We start from the raw sequence: 19,539 nt of genomic DNA, 5'->3' as shown, positions 1-19,539 counted from the left end.
TGATCAGATCCAAGAGGCATCAGAGATGGTGGTGCTCTTAAGATAGAGGGAGGGAGTTGACATTTGTGGTCTGTGTTCATAGTCTAAGGCACAGAGGTGCCTAGTGAGGCTCTGGAGTCCATGGGTCTCCACCATCTTTGGTATCTTCGGTCTCTTTGGAGATGGTGGCTCAAAGTGCCTTTATTGGAGACACATAAGATTGACGACCTTCGTCATATTCAAATACAACTCTTTATCTCAACCCTGTGATTACAGTACACTAATGTCCTGTGATCTGGATAGCTAGTACTGCGTGTCAAGTCGAATATGCTACTTACCAGTATGCATCTGTTCTTGGCATGTAGAGCTGCTGACATTCATATCTGTGCATAGATCGCCGCCTAGTGTTGGGTCCGGATGATTGCACATTGTTGTCCTGGAAGAGTCTTCGAAGTATCACAAGATAGGTGGCTCCTCCCCTGGACTACAGTGCGCATGGGCATCGACTCCATCCTCAGATTGTTTTTAGCCATTGTGGCAAAGATGGAGTGTAACACCGTAAGTGATGACCATGCTAAGAGTAATTCTAAGTGCTGCAGCCGCTACAGGCGCCAGGGAGGAGGGCGGGCGATATGAATGTCAGCAGCCCTACATGCCAAGAACAGATGCACACAGGTAAGTAGCATTTTCGGTCCGAGGCATGTGGGCTGCTGAATTCATATCTGTGCATAGAATATATAGCAGTCCCTCCATTAGCGGCGGCTGCCTGTGCCAGCTGCAGCAGTTTGAAAAAGTGTTTTTAGAACAGCCTGCCCTACAGCTGCTTGCTGTTTGGAGTGCACATCTACGCAGTAGTGTTTTGTAAATGTGTGTGTGGTAGACCATGTGGTTGCTCTACATATGTCTTCTAAAGGAATATTACCAAGGAAAGCCATGGAGGCCCCTAAATTTCGCGTGGAGTGGGCCCTTGGGGGAACCGTTAATGTGCGCTTGGCTTTTTGATAGCAAATCTGAATGCATTTAACGATCCACCTGGCTATACCTGCCTTGGAAATGGGGTTGCCTTTGTGTTGTGGCGAAAAGGCAACAAACAGTTGTTTCGTTTTCCTAAAATCTTTTGTCCTATCTATGTAGTACATTAGAGCTCTTTTGTATAGTCTGATTGATATGGAACCGTGAAACCACTTTAGGAAGAAACTTAGGGTTAGTGCGGAGTACCACCCTGTTGGAGTGAATCTGTATGAATGGCTCCTGGATAGTTAGTGCCTGAAGTTCACTAACTCGTCGCAGTGATGTGATTGCTATTAGGAAAGCCACTTTGTACGTCAAGAATTGTATCTCGCATGAGTGTAGAGGCTCAAAAGGTGGACCCATCAGTCTGGTGAGGACCACATTTAGGTTCCATACAGGTGCTGGTGGGTGTCGTGGAGGAATAACTCGTTTGAGTCCCTCCAGAAAAGCTTTGATGGCAGGCACTCTGAAAAGTGAGAGGTGCTGTCTGTTCTGTAGATAAGCTGCTATTGCGGACAGATGTATACGAATGGACGCATAGGCCAGATTGCATTTGTATAGATGTAACAGATAACAAATGATGTTGTGAGTAGATGCGTCTAGCGGGTTGATGTTGTGGTCTGCACAATAAATGACAAACCACTTCCATTTTGCTGCATAGCATGCTCTGGTGGTGGGCTTTCTTGCCTCTCTTATGATATCCATACAGTCGGGAGGCAAGTTGAGGTAGCCAAATTCTAAGACCTCAGGAGCCAGATCGCCAGGTTGAGCTGTTGCGGATCTGGATGCTGAATGTCGCCATGGCTCTGCGTCAAAAGCCTGGGTGTGAGGTGCAGCCTTTGATGCGGTACCACGGATAGTTCTAGAAACGTGGTGTACCATGGTTGTCGTGCCCACGTCGGAGCAACCAGGATGAGGGTCGAGTGTTGCTTCAGCTTGCGTGCCACCTGCGGTATTAGAGGTGCTGGTGGAAAAGCGTACGCAAATATGCCTGACCAGTTCATCCATATCACATTGCCCTGCGACTGTGTGTGTGGAAACCTGGCGGCAAAGCTTTGGCATTTGGCGTTTTCCTTTGTGGCGAACAGGTCTATCTCTGGATGACCCCACTGCTGGAAGTACGGGTGGAGTACTGATGGATGTATCTCCCACTCGTGCATTTGGTGGCTGTACCTGCTGAGCAGGTCCGCCATCTGATTGTCCTTGCCTGGGAGGTGTTCCGCCATGAGGAAGATGTTCCTCTGAATGGCCCACTTCCACATGCTCTGAGCCAGATGAGACAACTGTGGAGAGTGTGTACCTCCCTGCTTCTGAATGTAGTACATGGCCGTCATGTTGTCCGTCCGGATCAACATGACCTTGTTGCACAGATGTACTTTGAATGCTTTAATCGCCATGAAGATAGCCATCAGTTCTAGAAGGTTGATGTGCATCTTCTTTTGCTGCGTCGTCCATAGTACCTGCACTGTGTAGTGGAGTACATGAGCTCCCCATCCCTGGAGAGATGCGTCCGTTGTCAGAATGATCTGTGGCACAGGCTCCTGGAACGGTCGGCCCCTGCAAAGGTTTTGTGGATTCCACCAATGCAGAGTTATATGCACGACCGGTCACCAACACTAGGTCTTTTAACTGTCCGTGAGCCTGATTCCACTGACGTTCCAAGCACTCCTGAAGCGGTTGCATATGTAGTCTTGCGTGCGGGACTATGAAGATGCAGGAGGCCATCATGCCTATCAACTGCATGAACACTCGTGCTGGAAGCGAGTGCTGCGGTCTGAATTTTTGTATCGGCGATTGAATGCTGTTGATCCTCACTGAATTCGGCTGTGCTTTGGCAGCCAGAGTATCTATTGTCGCGCCCAGATACTGGCGTACGTGGGCGGGCTGAAGGTGGGACTTTGGATAATTTAGTGAGAATCCCAGATCGTGAAGAAGGTGAATGGTGTGGGACATGTGGGCGGCACACTGCTCGGCCGACTTTGCTTGGATAAGCCAGTCGTCCAGATAAGGGTAGACGTGAACGTTTTGTCTCCGTAGGTGTGCAGCCACTGTCGCCAGGCACTTTGTAAACACCCTGGGTGCGGTGGTGACTCCGAAAGGGAGGACCTTGAATTGATAATGCTGATTCTGAATAGTGAACCTGAGGTATTTTCTGTGTGACGGGTGTAGCGGAATATGAAAATATGCATCCTTCAGATCTAATGTTGCGAGGAAATCTCCCTGACTGAGTAACGGTAGAACCTGCTGTAATGTTAGCATGTGAAAGTGTTCTGATAGAATGTACTGGTTTAGGGGTCTGAGGTCCAGTATGGGTCTGAGGGACCCGTCCTTTTTTGGGATCAAGAAGTACAGAGAGTACACTCCTGTACCTCTTTCTTCCACAGGCACGAGCTCGATTGCTCCTTTTTGCAGAATGAGGACTACCTCCTGCTGAAATAAGTGCAAATGCTCTGTGGACATAGGACGGTGTCTTGGGGGTATGTTGGGTTGAGTGGATGTTAACTTCAGACAATAACCGTACTGGATTAGCTCTGTGACCCACCTGTCTCTAGTGATGGATTTCCAGACTAGCAGGAACCGCTGTAGTCTCCCCCCGACCGGTGTTGTATGGTCGGGGGGCAGTGACAAGGCGTCACTGTTTGTTAGTGGCGGAGGATCGGGAGCTGTTTCCACGACCTCTGCCCTTGGCGCTGTTTCCACAATAGCCACCTCTACCTTGTTTGGTGTAGGTGGTTTGCGCACCACCTTTACTGTACTGTGTTTGCTGGGACAGCTGGCCTCTGGAAATTCCTCTATTGTTTGAGCTACGAAAAGAACCACCCCTGAACTGCTGCGACTGGAGAGCCCCCATAGACTTTGCCGTCTGTGTCCTTTTTGATCTTTTCCAAGGTGGTGTCCACCTCTGGTCCAAATAAGTGATTAGGGTTTACAGGCTGATTTAGTATGGTGGTTTGTATTTCTGGCTTGAAACCGGAGATTCTCAGCCAGGCATGTCGCCGTAACATCACACTCGTGTTAGTGGCTCTGGCCGCGGTGTCTGCTGCGTCCAGTGCACATTTGATATAAGCTTCCCTTCCTGTGTGAGCATCTCCGCTGCCTCATTATATTCATCTGGCAAGTGTTGTAACAGGGTCTCAAGTGTATCGTAATGGGCCCTGTCATATCTGGCTAAGAGTGCCTGAGTGTTGGAAATGCGCCAGATATTGGCCGCTTGAGCTGCCACCCTTTTCCCTGATGCTTCTAGCACTTTAGATTCTTTGTCAGGGGTAGGAGCATCACCCGTTGTTTGCGAGTTTGCTCTCTTCCGGGAATTGGAGACAACCAGAGAGTCCATCGGCAACTGTCCCTTGATGTAGGTAGGGTCCCCAGACGCCGGTTTGCACTTTTTCTCAATTCTGGGGTTTATCACCCTGGCCCTCGTGGTCTCTTTAAAAATGTCTCCAGCATGTTTTAAGACACCCTTTCGCATTGGCAGAGTCTTGACAGTTCTTTCGGAGGTGGAAAAGGTGTTAAACAAAAAATCCACTTCAATAGGGTCAGCATGGAGCTGGACATCATGATTTTTGGCTGCCCTTTCAATAAGTGCATTAAATGCCGCAGAGTCTTCAGTAGGCGAGGTTTTTACAGTATACACATGACTGTCTGGGGCAGTGTGCGGATCTCCTGGGTCAGCAGCGTCTGCCCAGGGTTCATTGTGATCTTCAGGATCAGTGTCTATAGGAAAATTGTACTCCTCATTGTCACCTTCCCCTGTCTCCACATCCGAGTAAGTGGGCGAGATACGAGCAGTGTCCTGTCCATGTGGTGATATAGGTTCGACAAGACTGGGTGATGTATCGAATCCTCCTTTTTTAATGGAATTTTGTATGACTCCATAGGCTGTTCCGGGGCGATCTTTCGTTTGTAAATTGAAAGTTTACCCGTGTCTGCATCGATGAATTGTTCCGACTGCTCTTCAAGCGGAGGTTGCCGATGCTTTGTGACCACTACCGCAGTTGTGGGCTTCGGCCCCGTGGACACCTTCTTTGACGCTTCGACGGGCGTCTTCGGGGCGAAGGCCTTAGGTACCACTTTCGGCGGCAGCGTGAACTGGATGGGCGCCAACGATTTTTGAGGTTTACTGGCAGGCTTCGTTGGTGGAGTATCCTTCGGTCAGACAGTTGAAGCCTTCTCTTTAATTAGTTTTAGCGATTCCGACACCTGCTTCGAAAAGGAGGCGGCCGGCTGCGTCGACTCTACGGGTTCCTTCGAGCCACCGCCAGGCGTGGACTCGAGGTTAGTACCGCTCTTAGCCTTGTCTGGTCGAGGCGGAGGATCAAGAACCTTCTGAGCTCCGAGTCCTTTGTCTGTGTCGACGGCCTTGGGCGCCGATTTTTTCGGGTAGACGTCCTTGACCAGTTTTGTCGGTATCCCAGTCTTCGGCTCGACAGCCTTTAGCGACCTCACCGGGTCGATAACACTTTTATGCTTCGTCGGTGCCGATAGTTCAGAGGACTTCGAGCCGACCAAAGCAATACGCACTTTTGGTTTCGATTTAGACTCCAGTGCTTTCGGTTGCATAGACACCAATGCTTTCACTTTCGGTTTCGATCGGTTAACCTGTGGCTCCTTAAAAGTGTCCGAAGCCGGGCCTTGAGGCGAGGCTGTAGAACCAAGTGTAAGATCTTGGGTAAGGCCATGTGGCGATCCCTCGACCTGAGCCTTATTAAGTGTCTCGGTCTCGGCCCCAGTACCAACGGTTGGGCCTAGCTCTTCGCTTGAGCTATCTTCCACGGCCCCAAAGGCCCCATCGTCGTCTCCTACCTCGTCGACGACGTCTTCATGATCGACCATTTCAATATCAGCGTCGTAGCTGGAGCCGTTCTCCGATGCAGGATCAGACAGGTTCTCTCGAACTTCCTGCTCGACTCCCTCATCCTCCTCAGTATCGAAAATGTTCACCGGGTCAGGTGCCGTCTCGCTGGGCCTCCTTGCGCCATGCGCGTCGAAGTCGAATCGTCTTTTGGAATCGGAAACGAGAACAAGCCATACAGCTGGCTTCATCGTGATCCGGCGACAGGCACTTGTTGCACACAGGGTGGACGTCGATGTGAAGATATTTTGAGTTGCACACGGGACATCTTTTGAACGGGCTCCGTTCCATGATGGTTCGTCGATAAGGACTCTGGCGTCGACCGGGCCTTCAGTGCCGAAAAGCTACGCGGCTCCTCTGGATGTCCGGCTCGGGAACTGAGCTGGAACAGAACTGGGCACCGATCGCAAGACAATACTGACTATAACTAAAGGCCTTTTGGCCAAAAAGAAAGTTTTTTATCGATTCCGAACTTGAGTTAACAAATATGCATCCGAACCCAATGGCAGAAAAAGACAATCTGAGGATGGAGTCGATGCCCATGCGCACTGTAGTACAGGGGAGGAGCCACCTATCTCGTGATACTTCGAAGACTCTTCAAGGACAACAATGTGCAATCATCCGGACCCAACACTAGGCGGCGATCTATGCACAGACTGGTAAGTAGCATATTCGATACTTGACACACAGTACTAGCTATCCAGATACTTGACACGCAGTACTAGCTATCAGATACTTGGAACACAGTACTAGCTATCAGGTACTTGACACACTTTACAAGCTATCCAGATACTCGACATGCAGTACTAGCTTTCCAAATACTTGACACTCAGTAATAGCTATCCAGATACATGACACGCAGTTCTAGCTATCCAGATACTTGAAACACAGTACTAATTTTCCAGATACTTGACACGCAGTACTAGCTATCCAAATACTTGACACGCAGTACTAGCTATCCAGACACATGACACGCAGTACTAGCTATCCAAATACTGGACACTCAGTACTAGCTATCCAGATACTTGACACACAGTACTATCTATCCAGATACTTGACACTCAGTAATAGCTATCCAGATACATGACATGTAGTACTAGCTATAAAGATACTTGACACTCAGTAATAGCTATCCAGATACATGACATGTAGTACTAGCTATCCAGATGATTGCACATTGTTGTCCTGGAAGAGTCTTCGAAGTATCACGAGATAGGTGGCTCCTCCCCTGGACTACAGTGCGCATGGGCATCGACTCCATCCCCAGATTGTTTTTAGCCATTGTGGCCAAGATGGAGTGAAACTCAGTGAATGATGACCATGCCATGAAATGATATGTGAACGCTGCAGCTGGTACAGGCGCCGGGGAGGAGGGCGGGCGATATGAATGTCAGCAGCCCTACATGCCAAGAACAGATGCATACTGGTAAGTAGCATATTCGGTTCAAGGCATGTGGGCTGCTGAATTCATATCTGTGCATAGAATACATAGCAGTCCCTCCATTAGCGGCGGCCGCCCGTGCCAGCTGCAGCAGTTTGGAAAAGTGTTTTGAGAACAGCCTGCCCTACAGCTGCCTGCTGTTTGGAGTGCACATCAACACAGTAATGCTTAGTAAATGTGTGTGTGGTAGACCATGTGGCTGCTCTACATATGTCTTCCAAAGGAATGTTTCCAAGGAATGCCATAGAGGCCCCCAACTTTCTGGTGGAGTGGGCTCTTGGTGGAATGGTAAGAGTACGTTTTGCTTTCAGATAGCAGATCTGGATACATTTAACGATCCACCTAGCAATACCAGCCTTGGAAATTGGGTTACCTTTGTGGTGTGGTGCAAAGGCGACAAAGAGTTGCTTAGTCTTTCTAAAATCCTTGGTCCTATCAATGTAATACATTAGGGCTTGTTTAACGTCAAGGGTATGGAGCATCCGCTCCGCCAATGATTCAGGATTTTGAAAGAAAACAGGTAATTCAATTGTTTGGTTGATGTGGAACTGAGACACAACCTTGGGCAGAAACTTAGGATTAGTGCGGAGCACCACCCTGTTGGAATGAATTCGGATAAATGGCTCTTGGATTGTGAGGGCTTGTAATTCACGAACCCTCCGTAGCGATGTAATTGCTACGAGGAAAGCCACTTTCCATGTCAAGAACTGAATCTCGCAGGAATGCAGTGGTTCAAAGGGAGGACCCATCAGCCTGGTAAGAACCACATTGAGGTTCCACTCAGGGGCTGGTGGAGTACGTGGTGGAATGACTCGTTTGAGGCCTTCCAAAAAAGCCTTGATGGCAGGCACCTTGAAGAGTGAAAGGTGCTGTCTATTTTGGAGATAAGCGGCCATTGCAGACAGATGAATGCGAATGGAAGTATAGGCCAGATTACACTTGTACAGATGGAAAAGGTAACAGATGATGTTCTGAATAGAAGCATCCAGCGGGTTAATGCTGTGGTTCGCACAGTAAATGACAAACCGCTTCAATTTTGCTGCATAGCATGCTCTAGTAAGTTTAGGTAGCCAAACTCTAGAACTTCAGGAGCCAGATCACCAGGTTGAGCTGTTGCGGATCTGGGTGCTGAATGTCGCCATGGCTCTGCGTCAAAAGGCTGGGTGTGAGATGTAGCCTTTGATGCGGTACCACGGACAGTTCTAGAAACGTGGTGTACCATGGTTGGCGAGCCCACGTTGGAGCAACCAGGATGAGAGTCATAGAGTGCTGCCTGAGCTTGCATGCCACCAGCGGTATCAGAGGTGCTGGGGGAAAAGCGTATGCAAATTTGCCTGACCAGTTCATCCATATCGCATTGCCCTGCGACTGTGGGTGTGGGAACCTGGCGGCGAAGCTTTGGCATTTTGCGTTCTCTTTTGTGGCGAACAGGTCTATCTCTGGATGACCCCACCTTTGGAAGTACGGCTGGAGTACTGATGGATGTAACTCCCACTCGTGCATCTGGTGGCTGTGCCTGCTGAGCAGGTCCGCCATCTGATTGTCCTTGACCGGGAGGTGCTCTGCCATGAGGAAGATGTTCCTTTGAATGGCCCACTTCCACATGCTCTGAGCCAGATGAGACAGCTGCGGAGAGTGTGTGCCTCCCTGCTTCTGAATGTAGTACATTGCCGTCATGTTGTCCGTCCGAATCAACACGACCTTGTTGCATAGATGTACTTTGAAAGCCTTCAGTGCCATGAAGATCGCCATCAGTTCTAGAACATTGATGTGCATCTTCCCCTGTTGCTGCGTCCACAGTCCCTGCACAGTGTATTGGAGTACATCCCTGGAGAGAGGCGTCCGTGGTCAGGACAATCTCTGGCACAGGCTCCTGGAACGGTCGGCCCTTGCAAAGGTTTCGTGGATTCCACCAATGCAGAGAGTTGTATGCCCGACCGCTCACCAACACTAGGTCTTTCAACTGGTTGTGAGCCTGAGTCCATTGATGTGCTAGGCACTCCTGAAGCGGACGCATATGTAGTCTGGCGTGCGGGACAATGGAGATGCAGGAGGCCATCATGCCCATCAACTGCATGAACACTCTTGCTGGAAGCGAGTGTTGAGGTCTGAACATTTGGATCAGCGATTGAATGCTGCCGACTCTCACTGAATTTGGCTGGGCTGTGGCTGCCAGAGTGTCTATGGTCGCACCCAGATACTGCCTTATGTGGGCGGGCTGGAGATGGAATTTTGGGTAATTCAGTGAGAATCCCAGATCGTGCAGGAGGTGAATGGTGTGGGACACGTGGTCGGCGCACTGCTGGGCCGACTTCGCCTGAATGAGCCAGTCGTCCAGATAGGGGTAGACGTGGATGTTTTGAAGTCTTAGATGCGCCGCCACCGTCGCCAGGCACTTTGTGAATACCCTGGGTGCTGTGGTGACCCCGAAAGGCAAAACCTTGAATTGGTAGTGCTGGTTTTGGATGGTGAACCTGAGATATTTTCTGTGTGAAGGATGTAGCGGAATGTGGAAGTACGCATCCTTCAGGTCCAGAGTTGCCAGAAAGTCCCCCTGTTGAAGCAGTGGGAGAACTTGCTGCAGTGTTAGCATGTGGAAATGCTCAGACAGGATGTAAAAGTTGAGGGGCCTGAGATCCAGGATGGATGCTCACCAACACTAGGTCTTTCAACTGGTTGTGAGCCTGAGTCCATTGACGTGCTAGGCACTCCTGAAGCGGTCGCATATGTAGTCTGGCGTGCGGGACAATGGAGATGCAGGAGGCCATCATGCCCATCAACTGCATGAACACTCTTGCTGGAAGCGAGTGTTGAGGTCTGAACATTTGGATCAGCGATTGAATGCTGCCGACTCTCACTGAAATTTCGTCGATCCCTCGACCTAGGCCTGAGGGATCCGTCCTTCATTGGAATCAGGAAGTACAGGGAGTAAACTCCTGAGCCTCTTTCCTGCAAGGGCACGAGCTCTATTGCCCCTTTTTGCAGCATGACTGCGACCTCCTGCTGCAATAAGTGCAAATGCTCGCCGGACATAGGACGGTGCCTTGGGGGTATGTTGGGTGGAGTGGATGTGAGCTCCAGACAATAACCAAATTGGATAAGCTTTCTGACCCACCTGTCCGTGGTGATGGACTTCCACACGGGCAGGAACTGCTGGAGTCTTCCCCCGACCGGTGTTGTGTGGTCGGGGGGCAGTGACAATGCGTCACTGTTTGATGGCGGTAGAGGACCTGGAGCTGTTGTTGCCACGTCCACTGCCTTGGCTTTGTTGCCGCGGTATCCACCTCGACCCTTGTTTTGATATTTTGATATTTATGTGCATTTGTATAGCGCGGACGTTCGCTCCCAAGGGAGCATCATGGCGCTGGGCAAGCACCATGTTGGTATAAGTAGTCTGGGTGTTGCCTTTGTAGAACTGCGCAGACTGCGAAAGTTGACCCCTTGAGGTGCCTCCAATATTGGAGCGACGAAAGGACCCACTCCGAAACTGCTGGGACGTCCAGGCACCCATGGATTTTGCAGTGTCGGTGTCCTTCTTCATCTTCTCAAGGGTGGTATCAACCTCTGGGCCAAACAGGTGATCTGGGTTGACCGTTTGGTTCAAGATGGTGGTTTGAATGTCCGGCTTGAACCCAGATATCCGTAGCCATGCATGTCTACGAAGCATAACGCTAGTGTTAATGGCGCGTGCGGCGGTGTCAGCCGCGTCCAGAGCGCACTTTATGGAAGCGTTGGAGATCAGCTTCCCCTCTTGTATTAACATTTCAGCCCCTTCCTTATATTGATCGGGTAGGTGTTGCAAAAGGGTCTCTAGGGTATCATAGTGTGCCCTGTCATAACGCGCCAGGAGCTCCTGCGTGTTAGAGATGCGCCATATGTTGGCTGCCTGTGCTGCCACCCTCTTCCCCGAAGCTTTAAAGACTTTTGATTCTTTGTCTGGGGGAGGAGCATCACCCGTAGTCTGCGAGTTGGCCCTTTTCCGGGCTTTGGAGACAACCAGGGAGTCCAGAGGCAACTGTCCCTTAATATAAGTTGGATCCCTTAACTTTCGGCTTCGATGTAGTAGCCTTCGGGTCGGCCATTTTGACCTGGCTCGACGGCCATCTTAGATTTCTTTGGCGCCGAGGCCTCCGAAGTCTTCGATCCGACCAATGCGATGCGCACTTTCGGTTTCAATATCTCTGGCGTCGAGACCGTAGATTTCACTTTCGGTTTCTGTGTCACCGGGAGTGAATCGGTACCAATGTCCGTGGCCGGGCCAGCAGGCGGGCCGAGGAACCCATAACAAGGATTCGGGTAAGGCCCGAAGGCGATCCCTCGACCTGGGCCTTATTTATTTGAACGGCCCCGGAGTCAGTTTGAGGAAGCTCTTCGTCCGAGCTATCCTCCATGGCCCCAAAGGCCCCGTCGCCGTCCCCTACCTCCTCGACGACTTCACCGAAATCTTCGGCCTCGGCGTCGTAGTCGTCCTCGACCTCCGTCGCGGGGTTAGATTCTGAGACGTCCTGGATATCTTCATCCTCGACCTCCCCAGCATCGAAAATGTCCGTAGGCGCCGGAGCAGATTGCTGGGCCTTCAGGCGCGCAGCTCGACGGAGCCTGAGTGTTTTCTTGGACCGGAACCTGGAACAGGCCATACACTTAGCCTCGTCGTGGTCCGGCGACAAGCACTTGTTGCACACCGGGTGGACATCGATGTGTGGGTACTTCGAGTTACACACCGGACATCGTTTGAATGGACTTCGTTCCATGATGGATGGTCGAAGAGTCTGGAGCGTCGACTAGGCCCTCCGCGCCGAAAGCACGCGGAAGTACAAGCTTGGCTTGGAGCCGAGGAAAGTTGCGAAGCCGAATGCAAGACAATACCGACGCAAGTCCTAAAGACCTTTTGGTCTCGAGTAAAGTTAAGTTAATTTTTTCGATTCCGACAAGAGGGAACCAAAGACATCTGAAACCAATGGCGGAAAAAAACAATCTGGGGATGGAGTTGATGCCCATGCGCACTGTAGTCCAGGGGAGGAGCCACCTATCTCGTGATACTTCGAAGACTCTTCCAGGACAACAATGTGCAATCATCCGGACCCAACACTAGGCGGCGATCTATGCACAGATATGAATTCAGCAGCCCACATGCCTCGAACCTGGATAGCTAGTACTACATGTCATGTTATCTGGATAGCTATTACTGAGTGTCAAGTATTTGGATAGCTAGTACTGCTTGTCCAGTATCTGGATAGCTTGTACAGTGTGTCAAGTACCTGATAGCTAGTACTGTGTTTCAAGTATCTGGATAGCTTGTACAGTGTGTCACGTATCTGATAGCTAGTACTGCGTGTCAAGCATAAACCTTCTCAATTTCTGTTACTTAACCTTTAAAGGCAGTAATGACAGACAGATTCAACACACTGCCTCATTATGATTTAGTATAAAGACAAAGGGGTAACAAAATGTTTGTGTATGGAAACCTCGTGCCTCAGGTGACAGAATCTGAGTAAAGCAGCATTGGTATCCACAGGAACCTAAATAAACATACGAGTAAAGACTTGCACTAAAAAACCCTCAATCATGCTCCCCTAAAACAGACTTCTCTGTAGCCAGAGTCACGCCTGTATAATCTACCAAAGTCTTAACATGAAAAGAAAAGGCCTGCACTTTCCACATGGTGCAATAGTGTAAAGCAAAGTACATTTTCTGTCAGCATCAGAAGCATCTCACTACAAACATGGCCCAAGCCAATGGAGGACAGGCCAATGCACACCCTTTGAACTAGGAGGAGTTCCATGTTGCCAAAGCAGCAAGGTGATTCAGTTTTTGTGTGCATCAATAATGCAGCACAGCTCATCTTATGGTAACCTGGGCCCGTCAAGAATGGTACTTACTTCCATCTTGTTGGCATGGATTAAGCTGTGGAGTCTTGAAAAGGTGGAGTAAGATACGACAGGTAAGACGTGCTCCTGGCTCAGAGTCCTGTTCACTGCATGCTGTAAAAATAAATGTTTCTTTTAAGACAAAACTTGTGAGGCACTTCTATGCTTAGAAACTGCTTAAGTGTTGACAGCCTAGAGGAGACAGGAGATATAGAAACAGTAGGGAAATAGTATGTAGAAATGCTAAAGGATGTAAAGCAGGGAAACACTAAGATAACTATGGTGGCTATCTTGTGAATTGCCAACATCTGTGAAACCCAGGGTTTTGATACCAGAAAGACCCACAATGAGCCCAGCAGCAGGAGGATGTGGCAACGAAAACCCTTTGGTAACCACAGTTCACAAATGTCAACAAAGGCAGAAAAGCTGACTGACAGTTTACAGAACATATAAGCTACCAAGCAATGCAAAAGATAACCATGCAAATCCTAGCAACTGAAGGGGAAACAAAAACCTTGCAAGCGTCCAGACCTTTAAATTACTCATTTGTCCCTTCGGACATGTTGGTCCCCAGAGGTGTTTAAAGCATGTCAGACTCTTGGTCTGGGGCCTCTCTCACAGGCTGTTGTACATTTTTCCAGGTTAACCTGTTGAGTGCAACAGTCTGGAAAGCAACTGGTCCCAAGCAGAGACTCATAGAAGGCAACAACGAAAATGTAATTAACGCAGTAATTGTCAAACAACAACTGTATGCAAACTCCACCATTTCCCACCATCTAAATGGCAGAGGATCCTCGGCCTCCTTATGCTCTTTGAGGGCACAGGAAGTGTAGGAAGGTGGCTACCTGACTATGGTTACCCCAGATTGTTTTGCCTGTGTTTAGCTGGTTTTCGACTTAGTTGGCCTGGTTCCCTGCTAATCAGGGCCCCAGGCTATCTGCTCGCTCTGTAAAATGGACTCCATGTACCCTAGGTGCATAACTAAATTGGCTTGAGTCACCTTATCAGCTCCTGTATAAGTGCATTATAGGTGCCCAGGGCATAGGTGCCACCCAAGGCCTACCAGGGGCTGCAGCATATCTTTTGCCACCCCTGGCTGGCTATCCAAAATTGACAACTGGCTGATCACTCAGCTGGGGCAAGTGGGTGTAATCACCCCTTGCTTAGATATAGTATACCTATATCTAAACCTATATCTGGACACATATAAACCTGTGAGTCACTCCTATGGAAGGCCTTATCAATCCTGGTGGCAGAGTGCGTGGTTTTATGTGAGATGGAGCTCTGGCATGAGCTGAGCCTGTCTGCAGCTTGAAGGGAACAACTCCCTAAGCTGATCCGGGATAATGCCATACCATATACTATTAAGTGCCTTATAATCCTCGCGGTTATATAGCAGCTTTGGTTTGGATTTATCAAAACATGTCGTGTAAGGTGTCATACGAATTGGAATACTACCCCCTCGCCAGTTCTGGCGACGGGGGTAGCATTCCACCCCTCTAGAGGGAGAAGACTTGTTACTTTACTGAAACGCGGTTGATTTTAAAACGCCTCAGATCCACAAAATGGATGCCTCTGCCACAGACACGGGTCTGGCCTCCTGCTGCTGACCGAAACTCAGCAGATGGTGGCCTGGACAAAGGGTTTCCTGTCGCAGGGCGGTGTTACACCACCCCAGACAGGAGATAGTGGATTGTAGCAGGGAGGTTTGAAAGAAACCAGACACTGCCTGGGGAGCACAAGGCTGCCCCTTGCATAATCCGGCCAAACCGGTTCTGGGGCACACCAGCCCCTGTCCCAGTGCGGCCTGGATCAAAGGAAAGGGGTGTATCCACCCCCTTCCTGGGTCCCACCCATAGGAGGGGACCTAGCAGGATGTCCAGCCCACCAGATTCGAATAAGAGTGGGAGCAGTGCCAATGCAACTCAGATTATCCTGACGAAACATAAGAAACGAAACTCTGGCCCCTTCGACATCCTACTCAACGTAGAAGACTGAAGAATCTCCCTTGTGGTCAAGGAGTGACCACCCTGTGCAAACAGGCACCATCCAGCACCTCGACCCTTGCTTTGTTGCAGTTCCCGCCGGAACTCGAGCGACAGAGATCGACGAGATCAAGCTTGCCTGCCTTCCTCCAGCCCGATCCACAGTCCCTGCAGAGCTGAGACCCGTGGAGGCGACCGGAAGCGTGGGGCACGCAACCTTGAAAAGGCCATGAGACACTGACCGTGCAGCCCACGAGTGACCCTCGAAGCTGTACACCGGGGTTTGAGAAGCCCCCACCCTGAGCTACACTTGCACCAAAGCTACCCCCCTCCACACTTGAAGAGTGCTGCGTGGGGCCCTTCTGCTTGTGTTGGCTCAACGCGTTGGCCCGGTCACTTGCCAGCTGGCTTGTGGCCCCTGTGCCGACGAAAACCTTAAACCGACCTGCTTTTCTGGTTGCTCCAGATCTGCACCAGCTCCTGTGAAAAGGAGCCCCCGCTCTGACCCTCCTGGTCTGAGTGAGAAGCAATCTCCCGGTTCTGCGTGGATTGCTTTTGCTAAGTGCTGTTTGCTCCAATCTTGAAGCCAACGGTGCTGACGGCGAGAGCCTGCGTGGGACAGATCGTGACCTGCTCCTGGACGTCGCAGATGCCCCAGAGCCCACGTAACAGCGGAGAGAAGCCTCTCGACAACCATCTGATTGCGCCCGACATTGCCTGGTTCCGTCCTGGTTCCACCCTGGTCACTGCTGAGTGACCCAGACTCTGTCCCCTCTGCTTTCAGATTCATCTCGACTTCGATCCACCCTTGGATCACACCGGACACTTCTGCTTCCCATCGCCTGCAGCATCTTCAGCTCCAAGCCCCAAGAGCCTGCGTGTCAAAACCCGACGCCACTTCGACCCTGTGCACCCACTTCCTGTGGGTGAGGTAACATTGCAACGCCGGTGTTCCTACACTGGTACACACCTCTAGGGTCTTTGTCTTAAGTTTTGTTCCTCTAGGTACAGCGGAAGTATCTTTTAACTAACTTTGTGTAACGTTTACGCACCATTGACATTGCATTGGTGCAAGCCGCACTTTACGTGCTGCACCCGAATTCTACGGGCTTCTCCCGACTTCAGCATTGCTAGTCCTGACTACTCCCAGTGATTCTCTAGGCCCTTGGCCTAAACATTGGTATCTCTAATACCACTTTTTTAATATATGGTTTGAGTGGCCACCCGCCCTCATCCATAATTGTGCAACTTTGTATGTTATACTGTGCTTTTGATTTAGCACTTGTGCCCCTTTGCTCATAAAGAGTACTGGGGATTAATTTAGAAATAAACACATATATTTTTATAATATATACTTGTGTGGTGTCCTTTCATTTGATTACAGGATTGTATGTGGTGAAACAGCTCGTTAACACGACCTCTTAAGTTAAGCCTTTAAGGCTGCTTAGTCCATGCTACCACTAGGATAGCTTGTCTAACAAGGTTGACTTACAACCAGACACCATAAGGGATTGTTTGGACTGATACAAGGTGGTTCCAGAATTGGAAACACCACATATCAGGCCAACTTCTCACAGGAAGTTTGAAAAAGCTTGACTTGTTCGGCTGCTTTCGTTTTGTACCAGCTCAGTACTATACCAATATTTCACTTTCTATTGTTTGACCACCACATTCTGTTTTAAAACATCGTAAATATTCTCGCGAACTTCTTGGCTCTGACATTGTAACAGCCTGTTCTGCTGTAAGATCACTACTTGAAATCCTATTTCTGTTAAGAACAAAAACTGTGGGGTTATGTGGAGTCAAACAATAAAACCATTGTTTTCTTCGAATAATGTTCCTAACACCAGTGCCAAAAGAAACAGCAGACTGCACACCCTCATTAAAGGACCTGCTCTTTATTTCCACAAGACCATTGGACTTTGGTGAGGGCAAGGCTGTATGTGTGTGCCTAATGGCAGGCTTACTGGAGACAACAAACAGGGAAGAGCGCCCCACATAGGGCTCTTGAGGGAGTACAAGGACAGGAAAACAAGAGATACTGCCATATGCCACTTTTCTCAGCTTTCGCCAGGCCAGCACTATCGATCAACCACTCACCAGATGATCAGTTTAACTCATCTGCAAGTAGACAGCGATCTTTGACAAAGGTTCCCTCAGAAAAAGCTCTTTGAACCCGCATTAGTGAGCAGCGACGAGTAACCAGTTAACAATCCATTGCATAAGACCATCTCTCATTTCAAATGTGCAACCAAGATGATGCGGCACACTTGATTCTAAGCGCTTTGTCCTCCTGCTCAGTCCAATAGTGCAATGGTGCATCCTAGGGTGCAGGTAAGTCATAGGAACGCCTGGTTGGCCCGGATGCCAGTGTGGAGTGGAGGCAAAACAGGAGATAGTACTGCTTCTGACGCGGCGACCTAGGGATCTTAGCGCAGACACTACGACGGAGAGCTGCTCGTCCAACAGAAAAGGAGGGATCTTAGGGCAGACACTACAATGGAGAGCTGCTATTCCAACAGAAAAGGAGGGATCTTAGGGCAGACACTACGACGAAGAGCTGCTCATCCAACAGAAAAGGAGGGATCTTAGGGCAGACACTACGACGGAGAGCTGCTTGTCGAACAGAAAAGGAGGGATCTAAGGGCAGACATTACGACGGAGAGCCGCTCGTCCAACAGAAAAGGAGGGATCTTAGGGCAGACACTACAAACGGAGAGCTGCTCGTCCAACAGAAAAGGAGGGATCTTAGGGCAGACACTACAAACGGAGAGCTGCATGTCCAACAGAAAAGGAGGGATCTTAGGGCAGACACTACGACGGAGAGCTGTTCATCCAACAAAAAAGGAGGGATCTTAGGGCAGGCACTATGATGGCGAGCAGCTCATCCAACAGAAAAGGAGGGATCTTAGGTCAGACACTACGACAGAGAGCTGCTCGTCCAACAGAAATGCGCATGCTCGGAAAGATCTTCCGATGGATTCCCACCGAAACCAGAAAGACGGTCACCCAGGCACTAGTCACCAGCCGACTGGACTACGGAAACACCCTCTACGCCGGTACCACAGTCAAACTTCAGAAAAGACTCCAACGCATCCAGAACGCCTCCGCAAGACTCGTCCTGGACATCCCCCGGCACAGCCACATATCCGGCCACCTGAGAGACCTGCACTGGCTCCCCGTCAGCATGAGGATCACGTTCAGACTCCTGACCCACGCACACAAGGCCCTCCACGACCTGGGCCCCAAGTACCTCAACAACCGCCTGACCTTCTACACGCCCACCCGCCAGCTACGATCGACCAGCCTCGCCCTCGCCGCCGTTCCACGCATCCGCAGAGCCATCGCCGGAGGAAGATCTTTCTCCTACCTGGCAGTCAAGACATGGAACTCCCTTCCCCATTCACCTTTGGCTAACCCAGGACCATCTCTCCTTCAGGAAGCAACCAAGACCTGGCTTTTCGAGTAGTAACGGACCCCTCTCCCCCAGCGCCTTGAGACCCTTCCGGGTGAGTAGCGCGCTATACAAGTGTCATTGATTGATTGATTGATTGATGGATCTTAGGGCAGACACTACGACGGAGATCTGCTCTTCCAACAGAAAAGGCGGGATCTTAGGGAGGGCACTACGACAGAGAGCTTCTCGTCCAACAGAGAGACAGGACTGAAGCATCAGGCTGGGAAATGCGGAGAAAATCTAAGGCAGAGCTGAAAGAACCAGGGCAGGAGCGGCTCCTCCGCATTGGCGGAGGAGTGTCGCCCCACTGGCTCAGAGCTAGCAACTGAAAAATAAAACTATGCTCAATGACCATGTTATTTTTCAGCAGATGGCTCACCCAGCGTGTGTAGGGAGGGGCAGGGCTGGGCCATGGGAGGGGAGAGTAAGAGTGGAGGCACTCTCTAAGTGCGCATGTGCTTTTGGCCGGCCGTCCCAGGCTGGCCAGACACAGATGCACACTTTGGTTTCTGAACAGCCGGGTTAGAGAAACAGCACAGACTCGCTGTGCCTGAGATAGCGCCTTTTTAGCCCGTTCAGGCCAATCCCTGCACAGCTCTCATAGCATGAGAGAAGCGCGGGGATTGGACAGGGAGTCTTTGAACCTGTCCCAGTGTCTGCTGGGACTGGGAAGAAGAATGTGATGAGGCACAATCCGAGAGGCAGCCGGCAGCTTCAGGTAAGTGGTTTGTTTTTAACATTTATTATTAAACTCCCCCCTCGCCATGCTCCCCCTTCCACGTCCCCTCCACCCACCGCACCACTTTTTGTATGTGATGGGCACCACTGGAGAGGACAGGATAATGCTTAGGACCTATACTTATTTGTCTGGAGGAAGAGATATAGCAATGCTGACCTGTGGAGACTTATCTGAAGGAGCAAGCATGGCAATGTTGAACTGTGCAGAC

General features: G+C 50.2%; 1 protein-coding gene across 7 annotated transcripts in view; it reads right to left on the bottom strand.

The window, feature by feature from the left end:
- Positions 1-19,539, bottom strand: part of MED12 (mediator complex subunit 12) — an 820,436-nt gene that overhangs the window by 355,961 nt on the left and 444,936 nt on the right. For all 7 annotated transcript variants that reach the window (XM_086918278.1, XM_086918283.1, XM_086918279.1 and 4 more), the window contains exon 24: positions 13,163-13,264. In XM_086918278.1, coding sequence (XP_086774404.1) covers positions 13,163-13,264 — 102 coding nt within the window. The remainder of the gene's footprint in view (positions 1-13,162; positions 13,265-19,539) is intronic.

Source organism: Lissotriton vulgaris, chromosome 4_1, assembly GCF_964263255.1.
Source record: "Lissotriton vulgaris chromosome 4_1, aLisVul1.2, whole genome shotgun sequence".
NCBI classification, from domain to species: domain Eukaryota; kingdom Metazoa; phylum Chordata; class Amphibia; order Caudata; family Salamandridae; genus Lissotriton; species Lissotriton vulgaris.
Note: the sequence above shows the minus strand (reverse complement) of the source record. Positions and strands in the feature narration are given on the sequence as shown.